General features: G+C 31.0%; 2 protein-coding genes across 3 annotated transcripts in view; one reads left to right on the plus strand and one right to left on the minus strand.

Moving 5' to 3' along the window:
- Positions 1–193: 193 nt before the first annotated feature.
- LOC127708988 (delta(24)-sterol reductase-like) lies at positions 194–25,876 on the minus strand. Of its 2 annotated transcripts, XM_052214249.1 has the most exons (9): positions 25,564–25,703; positions 24,405–24,449; positions 19,883–20,144; positions 16,860–16,978; positions 16,136–16,402; positions 13,735–13,875; positions 12,411–12,608; positions 10,362–10,540; positions 194–9,915 (listed from the first exon to the last, which is right to left on the minus strand). In XM_052214249.1, the coding sequence occupies exons 3-9, from the start codon at positions 20,106–20,108 to the stop codon at positions 9,759–9,761; spliced, it is 1,287 nt and encodes a 428-aa protein (XP_052070209.1). In that variant the 5' UTR covers positions 20,109–20,144; positions 24,405–24,449; positions 25,564–25,703; the 3' UTR covers positions 194–9,758. The 2 variants fall into 2 exon arrangements, with proteins under 2 accessions (XP_052070209.1, XP_052070206.1); XM_052214246.1 differs by lacking the exon at positions 24,405–24,449 and having other exon boundaries at positions 25,564–25,876.
- Positions 25,877–25,939: 63 nt separating this feature from the next.
- Positions 25,940–27,822, plus strand: part of LOC127708951 (E3 ubiquitin-protein ligase UHRF1-like) — a 39,150-nt gene continuing 37,267 nt past the window's right edge. Inside the window, exon 1 of the mRNA XM_052214164.1 lies at positions 25,940–26,153. Within this exon, the coding sequence (XP_052070124.1) occupies positions 26,001–26,153 (153 nt within the window). The 5' untranslated portion in view covers positions 25,940–26,000. The remainder of the gene's footprint in view (positions 26,154–27,822) is intronic.

A 27,822-nucleotide genomic window follows, 5' to 3' on the forward strand; every position in this document is an offset into this window, starting at 1 on the left:
GGGGGCACTTGAGGTCATTTGTTGCGTTGTGAGTTTAATAATTTGTTTTATTTTTATGTAAATGTCATCATTATATTGTTGTTTATACATGTAATTGTCATTATGCCTTTGACCCTCTGATGGGTGTAATTTGTGTTTAATAAAGTTATAATTTGAAAGTCCAGATTCCTCTCAATAATGAAAAACAAAAACAAATTATATGATTCTATTTATTACATAAAATACCACAATAAATATTACAAGTATAAGCATTAAGTGTAAATAAAATCTAGCAAATATCAGCAGTTCAGTAACAGAAATGCTTTTAAGTAAATCATCTTGTATAAAAATACCTTCATTTAATACTGTTTTATGGAATGAGTATATCATCTTGTAAACTTGTGATTCCAATGCTGATCAATTTATACCTAAAATATCCATCTTATTGTTGTTACTAAATGTACATCAAGCTGTAAACAGTGCACACAAACACATTTAAATAGTTTAAACCTATTGAAATTTGGATTAGTTATATGTTAATAACTGAAAATTTCTATTTTCTGAAAAATTTTGTACACTAGACAATTGTACCACAGCAAACATGATTTTTTAAAATATAACTATGAGATAAATATTACAAACAGCATCAGTTTACTACTCTGATTTGGTGCAAATCTACAGTATGATAAAATCTAATATATAAGTAAAACAATGTCATTTGGGATGTCATATCAATGCTGAATATAAAATCTAAAATTACCATATTTTACAACAGCTTTATCCAAAAAGTTATTTTACTCACATCAACATCTTCATATAAGATATCTCATATCTAAGTAAGATATATTTTTTGGATTGACTGATGATCATATCTAAATGATAATGACAATATCTCAAAATGAGGCTATTTTGTCAGTTTTTGAAGTTTGCAACAACCTTTTTTTCAATTGATTTAAAATTCTTTTTGATTTTCAAATTAAAGGGTAGAAAAAGAAGTCTTCTATCACAATTTCTTCTTTTAAAATTATGAATCAATTATTACTGTTCAGATCAGAAATGTTTTCAAGGGGAATTGAAGTTTCCAAATACACATTTTGCACTTTAAAAAATCTATTAATATATGTGGGTTATTTCATCATTTTAAGTACAAATGTCATGTCAGCACAATCCATCTTTCAACATATATAGCAAAGTACTCAATGAGACATGTACCTGCTTATATGCCTTTCGAAGATTTCATTAATATACTCAGTAAAAAAATGTGAGACAAGAGGATAAAATAAATACATATACAATACATATAATATATGTTGATAGTAAAGACAGTTGATTTCTATATATAGCAAATTAAAACATTAATACCAATACAAGTATCATTTAAATACAACTGTAGCCGCAATCTATAATTAAAACAATATTACGATATTATGACACATTTCTGAAAAAGGCAAGATTAAACATCAACTTCATATAGCATACAGACAACATATTTTTCATTGATATTGGATTCATATCCAAATAATTTGATACAAATGTTGATCATAATTTCTGTCCATCTTGATTTGAGCATTTGAATATGTAGTTGAATTCATTGCCTATATCTGTTTTGCAAGGTGTACAGCTCTTATCCTCTTTTGGAAGATTGTGCAATCTACTGGTTTCAATTGCAATTCTTATATTATATGTTCTAAATTTTGTTATCCAGATTCAGTTTGCTTCTGGAAGTCTAAGCAAATTGATTTCAAAAGCAAATTGTGTTTTAAATAATACTTAAAACTCTCTCTCTCTCAAAAAAATACTGCTACACTGTACACCTACAATTCTTTGGCAAGTTGGTATACTCAAATTTCTTATTTAACTATTGAAAGCAAAAAGGTTCTTTAGCACCTGTTAAACATTTTGTTATATTTTTGACAACATATGTCTGAACATGTCCAAACATATTTTCTAGGAAAGAAACAATTCTAGATAGATTGACTACAATATATGATAGTCAACAATTCTAGATAGATTGACTACAATATATATGATAGTCAACAATTCTAGTTAGATTGATTATAATATATGATAGTCAACAATTCTAGTTAGATTGACTACAATATATGATAGTCAACAATTCTAGTTAGATTGATTATAATATATGATAGTCAACAATTCTAGTTAGATTGATTACAATATATGATAGTCAACAATTCTAGATAAATTGATTACAATATATGATAGTCAACAATTCTAGTTAGATTGATTACAATATATGATAGTCAACAATTCTAGTTAAATTGATTACAATATATGATAGTCTACAATTCTAGTTAGATTAATTACAATATATGATAGTCAATAATTCTAGATAAACTGATTACAATATATGATAGTCAACAATTCTAGTTAGATTGATTACAATATATGATAGTCAACAATTCTAGTTAGATTGACTATAATATATGATAGTCAACAATTCTAGTTAGATTGACTATAATATATGATAGTCAACAATTCTAGTTAGATTGATTACAATATATGATAGTCAAATGAAACAAAATATTGCAGAATTCATTTTTTAACATTCATAAAATCAATTTTTTTTTTTTAGTTTAGTTTATTTCAAACGAGGAGCAATACAGCTTATAGGTATATCAGAAATATGTATATGTAAATTATAACAAAAAATTTTAATTACAATGGGAGGTAAGACTACAATGTATAAAAAATTCAAAGGATTGTCAAGAAAATGTTATGTCAGGGGCATATTTCAAATACTTTCCTAAATTAGACAATTCCTGTACATTCTTTGTTGACAATTACTGAACCAATTAAAAACAAATGGATTTGTATAACAATACCTTTTTATGTGCAATTTTATTATGCTATCATATTTTGGACATTTTAAAATAAAATAAAATGCATCCTCAATATCACCATGGTTACATAAAATACTTTAATTTAAATTTTAACATTATGTCTTTGATCATGATTACTGTGACTTGATTATAAGTGTTTCTCTCAACATTTTGCTTTTCATCTTTTCATTCAAAATTCTGACCCATTTACAATATGTTTTATCATACCAAACTGTTCAGTGGTCAGAAATTTTAACAAACTGCAATAAGATAACCACAGTCAAGTCATCAAAGTGCAAAGGGATAAAATAAAGCATGCTTAAAATCCTCTACGAGACTTCAATTCCACTCCATGACTGCTATCAAATTTGGCTGTTGTTTAAAATTTCTTATGTCTCCCCCGCCCCCTTTTTTTGGCTTGCAAAAATATTAGTGAAAATAAAAATGATAGAGGACACTGACTAATTCCATCACTATCAGACTAAAGAAAAGATTTAAACATTTTTTTTTGGCTTTATCAATTTAAGAAGCCCCCCTCCCTCGCCACACTTATAAGTCCACTAATATGCCACAGATTTTTTATACTGGTTAAATATATAATACTGAAAGTTAACAAATTTGTCTTGATTTCAATAACATTTCTGTCTAGGAAACAAAGACATACTTAATATTTATGTCAGATATGTAGTTTGATATAACAAACATAATGTCAAAAGATCTTTTTTTTATGTATGAGCTGTATGTTTCCAGTCCTAAAAGCCAATGGAAATTGATCTGTTTTTGTTGAACTTTGAGGAAAGCAAAAGTTGTGCTATTTGTGACTTCATTAAAAGAACACTGATTCATGAATTTTCAACTAAGAGACCTGTTTCGTATCTCGTCATTATTTCAGCTATGATTAATAAATCCTTAAATGAAATAAAGTTAGAAATAGGGGGTCATATTTGGGCCCTGTGAACCTTCTCCTTTAATATTTCATACCAACATAAAAAGGGTCAATAAAAACAGATATTGACTGATATGAAAAGGCAACAATTATTTCATTATAATATCATATTATTTAAACACTGTGATTTACCTGTCAATATTGATCACTCAATATATACTTTATTTTAGTCCATTTTTGCTCTCTTTTGCTATTATGCTATTACGTTGAATATGGGCTATGTCCCAAATGAATTGACGAATCACAGCATTTGAATAATACAATATTATAAATAATAGACAATATTTATTAACAATAAATAGTCGAGGCAATACAATTATAACATTATAATATTACAATATTCAAAATGAAAGAACTACTAGTATTATAGTATTATGATAATACAAGAGTGCACATGCTGAAATGTCTCGCCTGCTTTACTGACCATTGATTTTATGTTGAAAGTCTTGAAGATAAAGGTTTTACTAAAAGCATTACAGAAACTTAACATTTTAAAAAATTTATGACAATGAGGTCAAGGTCAGATAAATTGTGTCAGACAGACATATACACCTTACAAATATAGTTGACCTATTGTGTATGCTAATCGAAAAACAGACCAAAACACAAAATCTTAACATTGACAAATGAACAATGAAAATGAGGTCACGGCCAGATTATACCTGCCAGACAGACATGTGCACCTTACAATTATTCCATACACCAAATATAGCTCACCTATTGCTATTTGTATTTCAAAAACAGACCAAAACACAAAAACTTAACACTGACCAATGAACCATGAAAATGAGGTCAAGGTCAGATAATACCTGTCAGACAGAATTGTACACCTTACAATCATTCCATACACCAAATATAGTTGACCTATTGCTTATAGTACTTGAAAAAAAGACCAAAATACAAAAACGTAACGTTGACCAATGAACAATGAACAATGAAAATGAGGTCAAGGTCGGATGAAACTTGCCAGACTGACATGTACCCATTACAATCATTCCATACACCAAATATAGTTGACCTACTGCTTATAGTATTTGACAAATGGACCTAATCATGTAACTTTAACCTTGATCACTGATCCATGAAATGAGGTCTAGGTCAGGTCAACTCTGTCTGGGAGGGGGAGGGTTGAGATCTCAAAAAACATGTTTAACCCCGCCGCATTTTTGCGCCTGTCCAAGTCAGGAGCCTCTGGCCTTTATTAGTCTTGTATCATTTTTAATTTTAGTTTCTTGTGTATAATTTGGAATTTAGTATGACGTCCATTATCACTGAACTAGAATACATATTTGTTTAGGGGCCAGCTGAAGGACGCCTCTGGGTGCGGGAGTTTCTCGCTGCATTGAAGACCCATTGGTGGCCTTCGGCTGTTGTCTGCTCTATGGTCGGGTTGTTGTCTCTTTGACACATTCCCATTCTCAATTTTATGTAGATGCTGCAAGGAACACCTATACCAAATATAGTTATCCTATTACTCATAATAAGTGAGAAATTCACATGACAAGAAAACTCAAATTTTTTTTCAAGCAGTCGCTGAATCATGAAGATGAGGTCAAAGACAATGGACATATAATTGACGGAAACTTTGTAACATAAGGTATCTGCATACAGGATTTGAAGCATCCAGGTCTTGTACCTTCTGAAATATAAAACTTTATACAAATAGTTTATACCGCCGCCGGATAGTAATACTATGTCTTGCATACTGCAACAAAAGTTGCAGGCGAGACAATAAAACAGGTTATCACATTACAAAATATACAATATCAAACATAAAATAATTAAACTGGCAAACAAGCCCCCAAAAAACTAGTTTCCCTTAAGTGGTACCAATATGCCAAATGTGTAATTTCAATCTGATTAATTTTTTATCATGGAAAGGGACATAAGGTAAAGGTAAAAGTTAAATTTTGTTTAGGAATGATATCAAATATTTACAAGTGTGGTTAAAAAGATGAAAACAAAAAAATATAAGCTAAAAATATGATTTATAAAGCTGTTAAAATATACTTTTAAATTGATATCTTTCCAAGGTACACGTAGATTTGTGTACATGTCCCAATCGCAATTGCTTGAAAATATTAAGAAAACTGAGGATTGACATAAAAATCAATTGACCACTATTTGGTCCTCAAATGCTCTGCAACTCCCCAAAAAATCACCAATAATAGTTGATCTTAGTTCTTTTTCCTAATGATTCGTCACTTATATTGGGGTTATATATGTTGTTTTGGTGATAAAAAAAAAAGGTTCTGTAGTTATAGATGATTATTCAAATGTTTAATTATCTTATCCTATAATATGCTATATAAAAATAAGAAGATGTGGTATGATTGCCAATGAGACAACTACCCACCAAAGTAAAAATGAAGTGGATGTAAGCAAATATAGGCAACCGTACGGCCTTCAACAATGAGAAAAACATACCATATAGTTGGCTATAAAAGGCCCAGACATGAAAAATATGAAACAATTCAATTGAGAAAACTAACGGCCTAATTTAAACAAAACAATTTACGAAAAACAAATATGCTATCAGATCGATACAAAGAAAAACATCAAACAAAAACACATCATCCCTAACAACAAAAAAGACACTAAGTATAGATCTGAGAGTACTCACAGTTACTCACAGCTAGTTCAAAGCCAATAACAATTAATAAAAAAAATATGTAAACCATGTTTTAGTGGTTGGCATTATAATTGGGTCACCAGATATCAATTTGGAACCATTTTAAAGAATATTCTTGTCAAAACTGATGTTTAAAATGGTCAAAGTTAAACAATTTTAAACTTATATTTAAGGAATGACTGTAATATTTTTTCTGTCTATGAAGAAATAACATAAAAAATGTGGTGCAAACTGAATAACCTGCGTAGCGGGTTATTTTAAAGTGTGCACCACATTTTTTATGTTATTTCGAATAGACAGAAAAAATATTACAGTCATTTCTTATAATTTAATTCTAAATTCCATTTTAAACCGGAGTAAACCATGAAAAAACTTTGATGACGTCACGGTCACATGACAAAATTATGTCTATGAGCTGATAAACAAAATAACGTTAGCCAATCAGAAGACGCGTTACATCCAAAATTAAATTATTTCTTGTTATTAAGCACTGACATTGATGTTAGTTATCACATTAGATGTAATTTTAAAACTTACAACTTCCCAAGGAAGATTGAGGCTTAGTATGGTTCAAAGAAGCCAAGATATACTTTACCTTCATGGTTTCAGTATTTGTATCTGGTGTTATTTTTGATTTATTGCTCTTCATTGTTTATACTTTTCCTTGGATTTCCATAATTTGGGTTAGAACACCACTTACATGAAATACATTTTGAAATGACAATAATTATGGTAAATCTAATTAAATTTGGTAATTGCAGTTTTGTATTTTATTAGGTCCTATGTAAAACTTTTTAAAAGAACTATATTACTACGTCCCAATCTTGTTGAAAATTGACAAAGTGATTGGCATACAGTGAGCAGGTGACTTTTAAATTTTTTTAAATACAATACTTTTGCACAGCTTCCAAACACAAGACAATAAATAGTATATCATGAGTCAATCATACATGAGTTTTTAAGCTGTGTTTATCATATTTCATTATATAATAAAACGTTGGTAGATTTTCACTTTATCATGTAAAATAAAAAATAAAAGTTGACACAGAGATTTGTCTCGCGTTTATGTAATTTTGATAGTATAATGAAATTGATGAAATTAACATGGCAATATTTGGACATGTAAACTATGCCAAACATATATAATCATATAATCTCTATGGAAATGAGACATGCAAATGATAATACAATTGAAGACCAAATACCATTGACATCTTAAACTAACCTTATCAAATTTTAACAAGTAAACTATGCAAAACTTTTAAAGTCAATAGACCATTACTGAGGGGCTGGCCAAATAATCTCCATGGAAATAAAGATGTGCCAATGCTAATATAACTGCATACCAAATATCATTGACCTGTTACTTGTGATTCCCCTTTAAATGACCTTATAACAAATTTTAACACGTAAACTCATTTAAAGTTTCAAAGTCAATAGACTGTGACTGAGGGGGCAGGGCCAAATAATCTCCATGGAATTTATATGTGCTTATACAACTGCATACCAAATATCATTGACCTACCAATAGAGGTTTCCCTTAAACTAACCAAATCACAAATTAATACATTGTTAAGGCTAAGCCATCGATTCCGTTGGAAACAGAATTTCAAGTTTCAATTTTTCCACTTTATCGAGGCAAGATAAAAAGCATAAGTTCAACTTGTGAAAAAAATCTTCTTTCAACATAATGTAATTTAAAGTTTGAGTTAGAATCTAAATGTGATATCCTGTGTTGATATGTTTTATAATAAAAGGATTAGTAAAGAGGTTAAACTTGTACACATGCATATTGTGTAGTAAATAAAATCAGATGTTTGAATAAAGACATTTTTTTTTTAATACGATTTAATTTAAAGTTTTAATTTTCAAAACTAAATTATTGATATCCCTTGCTGATATATTTTATGATTAATGATTAAGGGATTAATCATGATATGTAAATGGGTCAGACTTGAACATATGCATATTGTGTAGTAAATAAAAGCACATGTTTGAATGGTGAAAAATCATTTTTCAATGCAATTTAATTCAAAATCTAAATTGTTGATACTATTTGATGATATGTTTTATAATTAAGGGATTAATCATGTACTTGTAAAAGAGTCAAACTTGAACACATGCATATTGTGTAGTAAATAAAAACACAAGTTTGAACAGTGAAAAACTTTTTTTTCAACACAATTCAATTTAAAGTTCTATTTTTTTCATATCTGAGTTGTTGATATCCTTTGCAGATATGTTTTAATAATTAAGGAATTAATCATGTACATTTAAAGGGGTCAAACTTGATCACATGCATATTGTGTAGTAAATAAAAGCACATTTTTAAATAGTAAAACTTCTTTTTTTCAAAACACAATTTAATTTAAGGTTTTAATATTTGCTGACAAGTTATCAAATAAAGATGTAAATCGTCTAAACTTGATCAATAGTATCATGTCAGTTGTGATTAGCAATAATTAGCTTTATATGACCCGGGGCATAAAAACTGTAATTTGGAGGTGGCATATGACATTTGTGACGATTTTATAAATTTTTAATCTTTCATTTGCGCCGATTCAATAATTTCAAGTTCCATTTGTTCCTTTTTGCATTTTAGTGCTGTGCTTTTTTCATGGCATAAAGAGGTTTTATTGTCCTTTGATATTTTAAAGGCTGTAAATAGATTTTTATATCATTTGATATTTTATTGCTATACTCAGTTATTTAAGTGGATGTAAACAGAGTGCTTTTAACCTCAAAATTGACTTGTGTTGCTTGAAATCCTACTTCCACCTCCCCATTGTGGGCATGGGGCAACAGTTATATGCATGTTTTAATTGATAATTAATAACATATGTATAACTGGCTAACGTAAGAGGTTTATAATGATAAATAAATATAGTTTTCACCTGTAAAACAATCGGCGCAAATGAAAAAAATAATCGGCGCAAGTGAAAGAAAAAATCGGTGCAAATGCAAAACGCCGTTGGAGGGCCCTAAGAAAATATAATATATAACCAAGTATCAGTTTTCTTACCAGGAAAGCTTGGCAATCAGAATGCAGTAAACCAAAATATAGAAATATATAAGACCAAAACTGTCAATTTCTGCAAAAAGGGTTTTGAAAATGTCTGATCTTGAAATAAATTCAATTCTAATCTGACTGAATTTTGGTATTCATTTCAGTCATTTCTTTTCAAAGTCAGACCTGACTGGTATATATGACATTTTGCAGATACTTAGTTTCAATGTTATTATTTTCAAAATTCTAAAATCTACCAAGGTAATTGTTATTTTTGGCTGTGTGTGATGAGATTTGTAAATACATGGTAATTCTAAAATAACAAAATAACTATATCCCTAACAAGACTATTCATTATGCTCTAACTTTCTTGTTTATCTTATCGTACACCTCAGGAAAAGCTTGTTTACAGAAAGGTAGATCATCCCTCATCTTGTTGTATAACGTATGATCAAACATGTCGTAAAACTCCTCTCTTGTCATGTAGGTATCAGCATATAACATCTGAAATCTATATCAAAAATCATACTATAAATCCACAAGCAATAATTTTGAAATGATTATATTATACGAATAAAAAGAGATGTGTTGTATATGTCAATGAGACAGAAACCTAACATCACAATCAACCAAAAGACATCTAGAGGTCAACACAGTCTTCAACAATAGACAGGGTGTTATACAATATGTCAAGCTCTAGAGTGTAAAAAGAAACTATTGAAAATCTATCAATTCAAATTTCCCAAATAACAAAAAGCATTAAGATATAGCATAAGAACATTTGTGTTTCTCCCCTCCCAAATTGGCATTTGCAAATTTCACTGCCATTATAGAAGATCAGAATACTCCCATAAATTTTCAGATATATTAACATTTACCTCATACTCCATTTTAATACAACTGTAAATTCATGAAAAAATGCATAATTTGAATAACCAAGTCATACATCATACTCACCCATTAACCTTGCTAACATAAGCCTCTAACTTTCTTGTTGTTCTTTTGGCTTCATACTGTTTTGTCTTCGGGGCTCCATATGCTCCTATATCAACATACATCTCATCAGAAGCCCCTTGTGGGTGAATCATTCCTGGTAAGTTGTAAAGCTTAAAGGGACACAGCCAAAGGGGGTACATCTGTAAAATTAATTAAAAAAAAACAAAATGAAATGTCTGAAAACTTGGATGCCCATCAAATAATGTGAAAAAGCTAAATACTGGACTTTATAATAAAGAACTCAAGATGAGCCATCAAAACATAAAATGTATGTCATCATTTTTAAATGTGAAAAAAGAAGCAGTAAAATGCCCCTTAAACATGACCAAAGTCCTGTGGTTTAGTTTTCTACCATATGGAACAATTTAAATTATAAAACGACTTTGAGATACAAACTGTCAACAATCGACTAAAGTAGATCTTTGTTTTTTCTGCCCTTCACACCTGTTGGCATCCAGCACAGAAGGTAAGTAAATAAGTCTGAGATACAGACCAAGATGTAAAATTGTACCAGAAGTCAACCAAGCAGAAATATAGGCTATGGTGATCCAAATGACATTCAACCATGTTGTATCATCTAAGAAAATTATAATTTTGAAATATTGATATATTTATTAGAGATGTTAAATCAAAAATTTAAACCTAACCAGTTACTTGGATAAACTTTCCATTGATTAAGAGGTTAACAGGTATTAAAGTTGATGTTAAAAGACATTATCTGCAGTATATTACCAATGCATGGCTACATATGTGATACAATGCACTGAAGTTTATCATGATGTCTTTTCCTAGATCATTCTGTATTGTCAATATCTGCATGTTACTGGTAAGACCATAAACATTCAATTTGCATTTCACAATTCTTTAATCAGCATTTCGTTTGAAAATATGACCAAGCCTTGAATGTGGTCATTATGTGGATGACATTTTTACATTTATATTTTAAAGTTAAAGTGAAATCATGAACTAAATTGTAAACTTTGATCATTAACAATTGTCTGAATGTATATTTATAATACACACCTATAATACCATGTTAATTATGACTTTACAGTTTGGACCAAGTTGAAGGTGAGTACATTGTATGTGCTAATTAATTGTGTAGAATTGGAATGTTTCAGTGTTAATCAAGTAATCGATTTACTCAACAATTCATTTAATTTAGGATCATTTTAAAATTTAACATCGTTATTTAGTGATTTCATTACACATTTATCATAATTGAAAAAAATCTCGGATTACCTGTTAAATGTTTTGGTATTCAATATTTGGTCTTTTCGATGGTTAATTGGTTAACAATACTAATACTTATACATATAACCAAGAGCACAGTTTTCAGATATAAACCTCACTGCACAACTTGATGTAGAAATGATTTTGATTTTTTTATAAAAGAAAAATGTAAGTTGCTTGCAAACTGTTGGTTTTCCATTTTTAATAATTTGCAAACAGTTGGGATTTTATAATTTGCAAAACAGTTTGTTGTCAGTGTTTTACTGTTTGTCAGCATTTTTTGTGGGGTTTTATAATTTGTAAGCAATAGTTTGTTTGTTTTTTACCATTTGAAAACTGTTTGAAGTTTGGTTTTTTACAATTTTTAAACTGTTGGTAGTTTTTTTTTCTTAGTTGTTTGTTTTTTAAAACAAACAACTGCATGATTGGTGATTTATTCCTAAGCAGTTTCCTTGAAATCCAATAATTATATCAAATATCTTTGCTGTTCTCTGTGGTTTTGCTATTTTAATTGCACAGAAAAGGTGACCATATCTAATGATGTCACACAGATAAAATATGATTATTCACTAGAAAAATAATGCCTGTCAAGCCTCAGGCTTTCAAAATTTGAAAATTTACCTTAAATACAGAAAATTTGTTTCTCACTGGATGCATTGAAGAATCTATTTTCATACACTTTTTCAGCAAAATATTATAGTATTCTTGTGTTCATAAAAATCTCTGATTTAAAATTGTTTCGGTATACGGTACTTAACACATGACTTTTTCACTTACTTCAATTTCATTATGGAAGACTTTTAAAGCATCACCAAGATCATTCATAGGAACAAGCATGTCTTGTATAATCTGATATTTCTCGTAAAGCTGTTTTGTTGCCTCCCCTTGTGTCAATTTCAATAAAGATATCTTAGGAGGAACAGTCCATCCAAATAGATAACGGAAAACTGGATGGTTTCCAAAAGGAATGATATCCTAAAAATACATGAAAACAGCAATAAGATCCACATTACAAAATTAATTTCCCACTAATTTCAGAGCATACATGTGTATAACTTAACTATTATCCGATTGAAAAAATACTGATTCATTCTTAAATCTTATCATATTAAAGTACAAAAGTCATTTTCATATGGAATGATCATAGAATTTTTAAATTTGAAGAGGGAATGGTTCATTTAAAGAAAGCTTTAGATCAATCCGTCTGTCTAACCATTTATCGCTTGATATCAACTTGAGTTACTTAATTTCAATATCATAATAAAGAATCCTTTGGCTAGTTCATTATTATTTTTGAAATTCAATAACAAGAGTTTATATCAAGCAATACCCAATTCTCATAAGTTGTTAAACCTATTTCTCTTATGGTTAAATAGAAAATTCAGCAACACTTTTTGTCTTTGACACCTAAACAGTTTGACTGCATAGTTCTGCTTCAGGCATCCGATGTTTCAAGATTATGAAAGCTTCAGAATGGAATTAAATAATATAGTCAATATAAAGGTAACAACTTCATATTACATTGCAGGATAGGTCAAACAAATTATGACATTAATCATATCACTTATTCACATCATGAACTGTTCAGTGTAATACAAGAAATATCTCTTCATTTTGGAAATAGATAACAGGAACAAACTCTTTACATACATGTATATAAATGTAAAAATAAAAATATATGACAAAATATTCAACAAATAATTCTTCTAAAATAATGAAAATTGACATCAGTGAATAATTTAATTATAATAGTTCATTTAATGTGTGGTCTTATCAATTGAAAGCAACATTTCATAAGGCAAAGTAAGTTATAGTGTCAGATTTTTTGGTGGAATTATGTTTTAGATCTCTATTACATCAACATTTTCTTTATCTGGTAATAATTCTCATCCCATTTACCCATATTGGTTGATAAAAATATTTCACAGTTTTGCAAGTATTTAAAAGAAGTTTCAAACTTTCCAGTAACCCAATTTACCTCATAATGTCTGAATAAAACTTGGGTACTGAATCCATTATATCAAGACAGCTCTATCTAGAAGATTTTGAATTAAAGCACCTTTATGTCATAATTGCTTACAAAATCCTATTTGATTACTACCTGAATTTCCCAGAAAATACTACGACTGTGCCTGTGGTAGTAATGTCTCAGTGGAATGTACTCTACAGCAGAACCAGATTCCAGAAAATCTTCAACATGCTTAAAGAACCAAGGTTTCCAGAAATATCCAATAGGGTTTATCTGAAAATAAAGTTTCATTGATTAAATTTATAAATATAACTGATAAACAGAAGAGTTCTTTACTGAAAGCAAACTACATTTTAAATTAGAAAACAATTAGTATTTGGTTGTCATGCTGAGCATTCCCCCACTCATAATTCAAATATGGGATAACAGGAAGAAGGTGCCTGACAGACCTATAAAAGAGCCCACAGATTACAAGTGATCACTATCAAGCTGCTGACCAGCTATGAAATCATTCTGTTCAGTAGTACCTGACAAAATTTTGAGCGTACAAACGAACTCATAGACAAGTAAAGTGATTGCAATATAGCCTCCCTCATTCCCGCTCCTAGAGTGGGGTATAATTAAGCTGTGTGCTCACTCAGTATTCTAGAACTTTCAATTCTCTAACACCCGAGGGACCCCTTAAAATCTATTTTTGTTCAATGAGGAGTTTACAGAAAAGAATTTACACTAAAATTTCTGTTCTAAAATCCATGGAATTCTAATTGTGGTGTTTTACTACTTGTAGAATTCAAAATTCTATTGCATGTTATGAATAAACTTTGCTTCAGATATTTTAGAATTCATACCCCTATGGAAATCTTTTGACAGTAGGATCTCAAGAGGGAATATCCTGAATAATTACACCTTATACCGTATAGCGGGTTATTTTCGCGGGTGTTACATTTCGCGATTTTATTGATTAAGGTATACCAAATAATTTGGCAGTTACTATTTTTGACGGATTCAAAACTTTTATCAATATCATTGCATGTGCACTTTCAAATTGGCAGAATTTATTTTGGCGATTTTGTTCTATCCGCAAAAATAAGCGAAAATAACCCGCTATACGGTATAAGTATCCTGAGTTTTGAGTGGTTGACAGGTAGTGAATTTCTATATACTGTAAACAGAAATTTTTGTGACAGTTTTATTTTTCTCTATTTTCAAGGTAAGAATTGAAATGCGAAAATAAAACGACTGCGAAAATTTCAAGGAAACTCTATTCATAAGATGAAGACCATACATGTACGTATATGAATAGGATATGTAGAGGACCACTGTATAACACCGATTTTACAGACGACAAGTTTATCTTATTAACATGGAAAACATCTCAAGCAAGCGGACAATAGGGTTATTGTTATATAAACAACACTTGTTACAGATATGTAAATAACACCTGTCAATCAGTTTTAAAACTTATTACATCATTGTATCTGCTACACAGATTAATCAGATCAAAAGATCGATAAATTAGCATTAATCCTGCCAGCATTTAATTCACTCTTAGGTCTTCTTTTCTACTTTTTACTGTGTATGTGTTTTTACAAGCAAACATAGCATAACTTTCAATATACTTTAACATAAGTGAACCGACAAAAAAGATTTAGGATTAATTTTATCACTTGATTTAAAACATATGTAAAGCTGCTCTATTTCTAAACCATTTATAAAAATATTTTATAGGCCGCCGGAAAATCGCGAATTCCAAATGGTGAATAGAGATTGTGTAAATAAATCTCCAAATAAAAGACAGCGCGAAAAATTTCCCAGTTTACAGTATTTCCTTTTCACCACTGCTGGGATGCATGCACAAAAATGTCTGTTTTAAACATCTCTCCCGTGGTATTTGCCCAAACGAATATGCCTTTTCACCCATCAAGGAGATCCTTATTCATGTGTGCTCTTTATTAACTTGGTAATTTAAGCTAGCTTCTGATTGATTACTGGTACATCCCATTTACTTTGCTTATCCAAAAGACTTTCGAGCTAAAACACTTTTTGAAGTTTTAGTTTGCACTATAACAAAAATATTCTAACAGTTGAATTCTAATGAATGAATTTCTGTTTCTGTTAATAGTTTGGAAAGAAAGAATTTATAGGAATAAATAGTATTCAACCAAAGACATATGTCTGTACTATATGTAAAGGATTAAATCGGCATAAATTCAGGACATAAATTCAACAGACTATTAAAGGTCCACTCTAAAACACCTAATTCTATACAGGAAAAACATATCAGTAATGTTTTGTCACTTTTTATGAGGGAGGAAGTACATTTTATCAGGAAGTCAGGCTTGATCTGTTTAATACACTGGAATTCAGGATTAGCCAGTTTAATCATCAGGAAATTGGGATTTAATTATATTGTGATGTGGGAGCTGACACATTATTTTCACTGAAATTCAGGATTTTGTATTTATTTTCTCCGGAACTCAGGATGAGACTCTCTCCTACCCCTCCTTTTATTTACAAAAGGTTTTTTTCATACCTTGTCTGGTTCAGCAGTATCAGTCATGTTTCCCAACATAATTACTGCTGAGTTTTCAGAATACACCAATCCTTCCACAAACATGTTTTCTTTTCCTTTGTTTGTTTCATTGGCAAACACTTCAACAATATCTTTCTTGGAATGAACAGGAATGTACTCCATCTTCAGATACCTCTTAGCTGGAATAATCTGGATCGTAGCTGAGACAAGAAATCCAAGTGTTCCATAGGACCAAGGAACTGCATAAAACAGATCTGAATTTTCTTCCTGAAATAAGTATTTGTAGTTATCAGTTTTACCTTATTTTGAGTTATCATTCAGTGTAGGTATTGTAGTGCTTCATAATTCTACTTTCCAATTTTAAATGAAAAGATGAATTTTTCTAAGGCAACAACTTAATTTACATATCCAAAAATTAAGTACATTTCAAAATATTTTTCAAATTCTTCAAATGTTTATAAGGATTAGGTGTGCGAAGAGAAGAATGTGAATCCAAAGTATAGGTATCTCTCTTTCGGATATGCTAAATAAGGTGTGAAAGTCTCAGCATATCTGTGAAATAAGGAATATTAATTCCATATTATAAATATTACAATATTAATATTCTAATAATATATTTTATGATTAGGACCCTATATTTTACAACTCCAAACATCAAAAGACAAGTTCATCTGAAAGATATTCTTAAATCCTATACTTTGTTACACTAAGGTAAATGAAATACCTTTGAACATGTGACCACGCTGCCATCTGCTAGAACAATCTCATATGCCACACAACAATGTTGAAATAGACCAAAGTTATGAGATGATGTCTCTATGCCAACTCCCATAATCAACCCACCTAAAGTTATAAAACATAATGATACAAATAAAATTCTAAAAATATAGAGGGCTGGGGAATCTATGATAAAAATAAGTTTCTAATAGACAGTTACAATGTTTTAGTCATGTGGTTTCTCATTTAGGCCACAGAAAATTTATAACTAAGACATCATACAAAATTGAGCATGGAAATGGGGAATGTGTCAAAGAGACAACAACCCGACCAAACAGCAGAAAACAGCCAATGGCCACCAATGGGTCTCCAACACAACGAGAAAATCCCGCACCCGGGATATCCATTCCAGACAGGTAAAAAAGTTGCTGTAATGTTTATTCCATCTTAATTTGAACACAGATAATGCAATGCAATTTTACAGAAAATTGACGAAAATAAGAAATTATTTTTATTTGATTTTCTGCAGATATGAATAAATGGAGAAGTCAAGAAGACAGCAACCTAATTTATATGCTTTAAGAACTAGAGGCTCTCAAGAGCCTGTGTCGCTCACCTGTATTTACTGATGCTTTGGAAATCATGTAAAATAAGGTTAAAATCATAATTAATAGTATTAGATATTAGATATTATAATGATATCTAAGATAATAACAAAAAACTGCAAAATTTCTGTAAAATTACTAACTCAGGGGCAGCAACCCAACAACGGGTTGTCAGATTCGTCTGAAAATTTCAGGGCAGATAAATCTAAATCTGATGAACATTTTTGCCACCTGTCAGATTTGCTCTAAATGCTTTAGTTTCAGAGATATAAACCAAAAACTGCATTTTACCCTTATGTTCTATTTTTAGCCATGGTGGCCATGATGGTTGGAAGGCGGGGTCATCGGACAAACTTTTTAAACTAGATACCCTAATAATGATTAAGGCCAAGTATGGTTAAATTTGTCTCAGTAGTTTCAGAGAAGAAGATTTTTGTAAAAGATAACAAAAGTTTACGAAAAATTGTTAAAAATTGACTTTAAAGGGCAATAACTCCTAAAAGGGTCGACTGACAATTTTGGTCATGACGACTTATTTGTAGATCTTACTTTGCTGAACATTACTGCTGTTTACAGTTTATCCCTATCTATAAAAATATTCAAGATAATAACCAAAAACTGCAAAATTTCCTTAAAATTACCAATTCAGGGGCAGCAACCCAACAACAGGTTGTCAGAATTGTCTGAAATTTTCAGGGCAGATAGATCTTGACCTGATAATCAGTTTTACCCTATGTCAGATTTACTCTAAATGCTTTGGTTTCAGAGATATAAGCCAAAATCTACATTTTACCCCTATGTTCTATTTTTAGCCATGGCGGCCATCTTGGTTGGTTGGCGTGGTCATCGGACATATTTTTTAAACTAGATACCCTAATGATGATTGTGGCTAAGTTTGGTTAAATTTGGCCCAGTGGTTTCAGAGGAGAAGATTTTTGTAAAAGCTAATGACGACGGATGACAACGACGACGGACGCCAAGTGATGAGAAAAGCTCACTTGGCCTTTTGGACCAGGTGAGCTAAAAAGGGACTGAAATTCTACTTTGTATTAACTTTTGGCACAATATAGAATATTTCCAATATCCTTTTGGAAAAATTTTATGGCAAAAATAACAGTTACCATAGATATTCACATATTAAAGTATATTCCAGTTAATCTATGGCATATCTTGATTACTGTACATGCATTAAAATAACCTGTCGACACAGAGATATGTCTTGCCTGTGGTTGACAAACTGAGATGAACTGATAGTTATGCAAATCTATAGAAAATATCATTGATCTATCACAAGCAGTTCCAATCAAACTGGCTTAAGCAGAAAACTTAATATTGAAAACTGCTGATTAGTTCAAAGTCACTGGACCATGACCTAGGGGCCAGGGCCTCAAATTAGCCATCAAACTGATATGTACTGGTAGTAATGCAACTTCATATAAAATATCAATGATCTATCACAAGTAGTTCCTAACTGAAGCAGAAAACTGCTGCCATTGTCGCCGTAAAGGAACACCTATGTCTTGCCCTCCGCGACAAGAATGTCGCAGGAAAGACAAAAAACCCAGATAAGCTTTATTTGTTAGAAAGCTAGGAAAAATTTATCGTTAAATCTATATTACCAGTTATAGGACAAACCCCAAACTACATCCTAAAATTTAGGAGATATCAAATTGCAAAAAATAATTAATCCATTTGATCATGGAAGTATTATATTGACTTTTACTTCCATGATTGGACATATTACAACCTCTTATCAGACTCCCTGCTGGTAGAGATTAGAAAGTCAGATGAATGGGTATGAAACTTTTAACTTTGACCATGGGAATCAGACCACTGACCATTAATAAAAATTATAATAGATTAAATTAGAAACAATTATTCTTGTATAATTCAGAACTTGTAGAAGAACACTATTTTATAGCACCTTATAGAGTGAAATCTGTTCCAGGAATACAGACATATGTGTTTATAATATACATATACAGTAAATCAACTAATTTTTCTTGTGTGATTTATTTACAAGATTTTCGCAAAATGAAAAATTAAGAATATAAATTGTTGAAAATATGTCAAACTTGGGATATTTTCTTTTATAAATCAGCTTTAAGTCAGCTACAATGGGCTGAACACAAAAATAAATTGGTTTACAGTTAGTCATTAAAACTGCTATTGAAGTGAAATTTAAAATAAATTGAAAAGAAATACAACATGAAATTTAAACTATACTGAATATATTTAAAGGTAAATAAATTAACCAATTACAAACAAATGCACCCAGTTAGCTATTTTTATGAAAACAGGTCAAAAAGTATCACAAAGAACTAACCTAAGATGTAAAGGCAGATAGTGTTATTTGAGAATATTTAGATAATAGTTCTAAAGTTAAGAAATCAGATTATAAAGTTGCCATTGTATTCATACAAACCAACAGTTAGGTCATCCAGCTCAGGTAACACAGGAAGAGTCCATCCAAGGGGATTTAGGAAGGCTGTGATTTGTCCCATTGTAGCTAATGGTTCAACTCTTATTGTCTGCTTGGCTTCATTAATGTCCAAAATGTCAATTAAATTCACTTCTATGTTTTGCATCTGTTTTTTGTATAGCGCTTGTCTAAAGCTGACTGTAGCCCATGGTGGGCGTGCTGTACACATTTTTGTTTTACAACCATTTTGCTTCCACTCCTTAACCTTTTAAGGACAAACAAGTCCACATTAACAAGCACATTCATATAAATATTAAGCAATCACTTGAAAAATGAATGAATGATATCAAAAACTGTCACATACTGTAAATATCATTCCAGTGAGAATAGACCCAGCCAATTTAAGAGGATGGACAGATGGAAATCAGTTTACAAAGGATAGTGAAAAAACCTGAATTCTGTGATAAATAAAAAGTATGTTTAATTCTATGCATGATGTATAATGACTATGTCCACTGACACATACGGTGACCAAAATAAATCCAAACCTTTTGGACTCTGGTGAATAGTTGTCTTAATGGCAATCATACCACAAGGCTCAATATTTATAATAACATTAATAAACATGACTGTAAAAGTTCGCTATGAAATACTCAATGAATATAATTTTCACCCTATCCATATAAAAGAAGCAGCTAAATTAAGCAAATACAAGCAAATAATCTTGGTTGGTTTTGTTGCATAACATGCATAATAAGATTTCATATGCACTTAGAAAGTATTGTTGAATGGTTAGTATTTGTGAGATGTGGACGAGGAAATTTGATCTTGCACTGCATGCTGTAGGGAAATCAAACATCTTTATTCGCCCATTATATGCTCACTTGCCAAAATTTCAATATATATGATCATATCTTGACCACTATGATACCTTTGTATATGCAAAATCAAATGAAATCCTAAACACTCAAATCAAAATGTACAGACCTTATAACACTGTGATAATAAATTGCTTCGCCGAGCGCAGCTGGATACGACCGCAGAGGTCCAACCCTGAACAGTTGGGGCAAAAATGGACACAATATTCACGCTTGATACAGGTCTGAATTTGGATTGTTATTCAATATTTGACATAATAGGCTTCTGACACAGAATAACTGTAGTCAAAGAACTTAGAATTGGTTATATGATTTGAATTTATATTCAATTGTTTGCTTTTGTGCAATACACTATGCTGTTGCGAATTGACCCCCCCCCCCCTTTTAAAAAAAAAAAAAAAAAATTGAAGGATTATCTTTTTGATTTCTGAAATCTTGAGGAGAAAAAATTGTCCCCCCCACTCCCATTTTTTACCCCCCCCCCCCCCCCACCTTTTTCCAAAAAAAAAATTCTTTCCCTCAGTCATGGTCATAATTTCAATTCAAATTTCCAATGGAGTTTGCAACCATAATAACCCATTTAAATACATCATAAAAGTCTTAAAATAGAAAATGACATACATAATCATAGCTAAAATTAATTTACCTTAATCAGCATTTTTAAAATTATTAAAATAGCAACTTCTAAAAATAAATTGACAGCTAATCACTTCAAGACAATACACCATTTCTTTATACATAATTTAAAAGCAGTGGAAGGGAGGTAATTCAAAGTTGTGTTTGAATTACCTCCCTTACACTGTAATTTGTACTTAAGTAATGGTCCATTAACCAGGACACCCTTGTTTTTTCTCACTTTTTTGCCCCTAATTCCTAAACGGTTTGAGCCATAACCCCACAAAGTCAATCCTAACCATCCCTTCGTGGTATGGAAACTTGTGGTATAATTTCAGAGAGATCCATACACTGTTCCACAAGTTATTGTCATGAAACTAGAAAAATGCTTATTTGGGCCCCTTTTTGGCCCCTAATTCCTAAACTGTTGGGACCATAACCCCCAAAATCAATCCCAACCTTCCTTTTGTGGTTATAAACTTTATGTTTAAATTTCATAGATTTCTATTTACTAATACTAAAGTTATAGTCCGGAAACCAAATGTCTTCGAACGACGACGACGTGATACCAGTATACAACCGCAAAATTTTTTGCTGTCATATAAAAAGTAAGAAATCAAATCTAAACAAAAAGGAAACTATGACAGGCAATATCATGCATGGCCATTGGCAAACATTTACCCAAATTGCAAAAATAGTTATATGATTTTTTTTTGATCAAATTTGATTACCACTTTAAAGAATCCTTTATTCTACTGAGATATAACATGCCCATTCCTTTGACTGACTGAATTTCTAAATTCCATAATAAGCCATTGGTTCTATGTCACTAAGCCAAGGCGAACCAAAGAAGTTTGAAAACCTGTGGGCAGTAGGGAAACAAGAAGATTCGGCAATGGAACAAGTTCGGCCTTGGTTGTTTCGACCATATATACCAATTAAGCACTATATTAAAAGTATCTTTGGTCATAGCTTTATTTTTATTAAAGTTGAAAGAGATCTGGTACGCCCATTTGTTTAAATTCTCATTTTTTCCAAATATTCATTTTATTGCAGTGTCATAAGAATGTTCAGACTCAAAAAGTAACAGTTTTATCGTCCATTGTCCTTGTTATGATTATTAAGAGGAAAATGAATTAGGAATCAGGTGCAAATAAAACTTACATAGATTTTCTGATTGTTGTGATAATAAGTACAAATTTTAAAAGTGTATTAGAGGGTGTCAGAACAAATCAAGCAGGTAGGAGCATCAGTAACATGAGGTTATCCATAATTTATCAAATTTTACAATACATAATGTTTTATATTTTTCAATCATATTAACTTTAATTTCTCCAAATGCTAACAAATGTTTATTAATTTTGAAAGGGGAAATTTGTTTGTCTCTGAGACAAACTAAGTAAGCAACAAAGTGACATTCATTGATCAAAACATACAAATTGATTTACAAGTTGATATTTTAAATATTCATCACGGAAACAGAAGTCTCATTCAATCACTTATTATAAACTCAAATCTTACTAGATATCAAATCCAGTTATTTAATTAATGAATTTGGTTGGCACAGGAGGTTTAAAAGAAAAGTAAGAAGATCCAATATGCATTTTTCAAATAATTGTTCTCGCTTCTGCTCAGAAGCCAAGCCTATTGAGATAGATGACCCATCGTCAAATTAGCAAGCAGTGGTTGATCAGATATCAACAGCAGAAATACAAGCAAATGCAGGGTAAATAGGTGGATTTTTGGGACAGACCACATAACAACTAAATTGAGACCCCATCAACATAAGAAGACAAATCAAGTGTCATCATTGTCAGAGTCATCAGACCTTCCTGAGTCTGACTACTCTGGCTCTGTATCAGAGTCTCAGTAAATGTTGATCGTGTTTCACTGGACAGTCACAACAGTTGTTTTTATTTATGTTCTGATATTGTTATGGATTGTATTTTTGATGATGTGCTATGTATGTCAAGCAATTAAGGATATAAAATACTTCAATTTTCTTTTTTAAAAGATTAACCTAAAATAGGGGCATCATGGCTGAGGTATATTTCAATGAGATTGTAACCCAACAAAGCAAAAAAGACATTAAGTCAAATAGGTCAGCAAAGGACTTGATAGATCGAAAATGATAGACAGGCGTCTAAACTTTATATCAATATGTTCCATTATCAACACCAAATTCCCAAAATTTCAGACAGAAAACAGATTTTCTCAAATATGGCAACACACAATCTTAATTTTTCCTTGAACAGCTTTAATAATTTTTCAAAAAGAGTTCATTCTCAAAAAACACTTAGGAATAACATTTAGGAGTGACACAAAGCGGAATAACATATAGTAAATATAATAAATAGTGTTAAACTATATCCTATTGTACTGAGAAAACTTAAATATCTTAGTTTTGAACATGCAAGTGAAATGTGAGAAAGTTGTGGAAAAAGTTTTTTTTTAAATAAATCAGAAAAGTTACAACTTGTTGCTGCAAGAATGCTAACATGACTAAGGCGCTTAACTATTTTTACACATTTTGAAAACTATCTTTTAACCTGCTGTGACATTTTGTAAATACTGTGCATCACATTCATTTTCATTCCAAACATCTTACTTATATGTAGTCATCTTCAATTTCTTTATCCATAAACATCGATACAAAAGGGAATTAATATTATATGATGTTGGACCAAAACTACCCAGGCAGAACATGTATATGTATATACTACCTAGGCAGAACAGGTATACGTATATGGCAGAAACAACATATGGCCAAAGTGTTAAATGACTGAATCTTCTCAAAAGTGGCAGTAGAATAAATGATTTGGAAAATTGTTATCAAATTTCATCTAATATAATAATGAGTCATTTATTTTCCATTTATTTAAACTAAAGTTTAAGAACCATGTTATTTTATTCATTTTGTATAGAATCCAAAAAGTGAAGAACTTGCAGCAACCAGCAGCACTTCTTCGGTTTGCCTGAATAGCCAGAAATTAAGTTCAGCAACCTCTAAAATATTTAGGAATAATACTGACCTGTCATATTTGACAAACACACTGACAGTTGCCAGCTTAATGAATCTGAAAAGTTTTTTTTTATGTTTTAAACATGTACCACATATTTTAAAAAACATTAAGATAAATATAATCAAGATTACGGTATGTATGGCTTAGAAAATCAACCTAACACTATTTGAGTAGATCTGATTCTTTGCTTTCTCCAGAACCGAGGCTGGAACCTATAATGGAATTATGTCCTCTCACTTCTGTGTCAGGACCTCCTTATCCCTCCTCAAACTTCAGCTGATATACGCTTTGTGGAACATGTAGCCTTTCGATCAATATAACAGTTTTGTTAACCTTTATATACCGATGGTTTAATTTTAGATGATTTCTGTATAGAAAGAACGCTCCATGAGCCTGATTTTCTTACCTGGCAAATGTACCCCTAAATTGCTCAAGAGAAGATAATTTCTGACAAGTTTAGACTTGATAACCCTTGATAATTGTTTTCAAATATCCCCTAAAGTTTCAAAATTTTGCTGTGCAGTTTCAAGAGAAGTTCTATGAAAATTTACCAATCAGAATGAAATTTTTTTATTCATAGAAACCAAATGATGATCCTTTTTTTGCAGATCTTCCATTCATTATTCCTACAAAGTTTGGTTAAAATTAAATGTGTGGATTCATCAAAGAAGAGGATGGCATGAAGTTATTGTTAAATTTCCAATAATGTTTATTTCAGGCTTCTTCAGTGATTCCGAATAAAAAAAATACTACTTAAATCTAAATATTTACCCCTGTGTTGATGCATGTTTGGGTTCTTACATTTCTCAGCCTTGCAAGATTGGTGATTAAAGAATTATTACAAATTGCACTCAATTTATATATATATATATTCATGAACAAATACACATAAAAAACATAACAGTTCATATTCTTGACCAAATAACATCAATTTAAAAAATCAAAGAAAAAATTATCATGATTATCCAGTAGGAATGCACCAGAAATCTGTGCAAAACGACTCAGAATGTGAAGGGGAATCGATGGGAAAAAATACTAGTCCAAATAATTATGACGTCTTGAAAGGCTATTTTATTTTTTTTCTGTGACACCTTCCTACGACTACGGACTAGCATGACTTTTATTAGGAAAATACATGATTACAATGCAATTATATCAAATAACATACCTGATTCTGTACATGTTTTACTTTACTGTCATGCTTCCTTGGTGCAGAATTCAGTTTGAATATGATCCAGTTCCTGACATACATAACAAGATCATACAAAACTGACATTGGCAACAGGAATAGACAGACAAACACCCATCTGTAATGTTTGATAATGTATTCAAATCCCCTGTATTTGGCCCATGTACATAGTGAGACTATTGCTGAAACTGCAGCAAGCAGAATATACTTTGGTTCGATACCTTCAATCATATTATCTTTATAAATAAATTAAATGTCAGGTTGTTGGCCGACAAAGCCGTCAAAGGTCAAAGTGAAAGTAGAGAGTGGTATTCCGAATGAAAAGCCTCGGTTTAGAATACACCGGGATATTTTCCCGCCACCGTTTGTTGTTTTGTACTGGGGCATTTTGCAGAAAATATTTTTGTTTGTCAATAATGTGGATCCAAGTTCGAAGTTTTGATGGGAAGACGAGTCTTCAAGTTGATGATTTGTCTAAATTGACAAAGATCGAAGATCTAAGGTTGCGTCTGGTGGAAAAGTTTGAAGCTCCGCCAGAAAGGCAAAGGCTTTTCTACAGGGGAAAACAGGTTACACCCTCCAACTGTTGTGCCCTTGTAAAAGACAAACAAAAAAAATCCATAATAGTATACTTAGATGAACGGCTAAAATCGATAAATAAATTTTCAAATGCATTTCAAAAATACATTTGATATTTACCCTTTCAAATTAGGCACACAAATTACAGTGGTTGAAAGTTTTCTCAAAAGAAATGTTAAAATTGACAAAAGCGCAAAGGGAAGGAAAATTAAGGTATCAAAACTGTTATGATGATGGAAGTGTTTAATGACCTTGACTGGCTATACAGCCCTCGCACGGTCAGTGAGACTGTTACAATGTACCTTCAGGGTTAAATATAGCATTATCTGGTCATTATTGATGGTGAAAAATTATTCCTGATTAGGCAGTTACTGAAAAAAGATGCATGTATACAGATAAAGACAAAGGCACTGGCTATGATTATTGAAATGTAACAATATTGAAAAACTTATTTTACATTAGAAACTAATTGCCGGAATGCTAGGTTGGGTTAGGAACCGATTAATCAAAATGTAACAATAACATTTGTGTCTACAGTTATGGTGTGTTATTGTTAGGTTAGATTTAGATTTATTAAATTTTTAACCATCTATAGTTTTGTTGCTTAATTTTGATTTACTTGATAATAATAATAATTATTATTCAACAAAAAAATGTTTAAATAGTTTTTAAGTATTAACTGTTTTACTGTTCTTCAAGATAATACTGGGGCCTCGGTGGCCGAGTGGTCTAAGTAGTTACTACTGTAATCACTAGCCAGTCAACACTGAGGTTGTGAGTTCGAAACCCGCTTGTGCGGGTGCACTCGACTCCAATCTTAATTGACTAGGATTGTCAGTTTTCCTATCGAAGGTCGGTGGTTTTCTCCAGGCACTCCGGCTTCCTCCACCAATAAAAACTGGCTGCCACGAAATAGCCAAAAAACGGTGCTTTAAAGTGGCGTTAAAACACCAAAAATCAAAAAATCAAATCAAGATAATACTACAGTTTAGTAGTGCCAAAGACAAAACATAGTGTTCAATGGTTCGATGTTTAGAAGAAAAGTGTTCATTTCTATGTATTTAAGAATCATTTAACTGCAAACCTACCCTTATTACTGTCATTATACTTTGAACAATGGATGAAGTGATTCCTATTACCAAATTTGTTTTAGGTGAAAAAAACTTGAGATGCATTTGAATCAAAACTAAAACAAAATATCAAGATTAGAATCAAATTTTATTAAAACGCAGTTTGTGAAAAATTGATACATCAAAAGCAAAGTTTGACAGCAATGAACTAAAATACTGCAAACTTCTGTATGTAACATCAGTAATGGGCGGAATTGAAATGATATTAAAAGACAACATAAAACAACCTCACATGTTGCCAACAAAATTTTTGGACGAAAATATGAACATTTCAAGAATAAAAAATATTTTTCACCTGAAGCTTGGCAGACATTGAAAGTTGTTTCAACTTAAAAAAAGGGATATTGCACAGTGGAACTGTTTAGTCTACAAAACAATGTGCACATTGCTGCATCACTTGTTTGTGATGGCTGCCTAGCTAGAGTGGTTTCACCAAAAATGCGTCGAACTAAAACATGCTCCTAATAGCACATACTGGATGTGTAGAAGCTGCCATCAGTTGAAATAAAATTTAAAAAAATTGTATGCA

Source organism: Mytilus californianus, unplaced genomic scaffold, assembly GCF_021869535.1.
Source record: "Mytilus californianus isolate M0D057914Y unplaced genomic scaffold, xbMytCali1.0.p SCAF_1, whole genome shotgun sequence".
Lineage (NCBI taxonomy): Eukaryota > Metazoa > Mollusca > Bivalvia > Mytilida > Mytilidae > Mytilus > Mytilus californianus.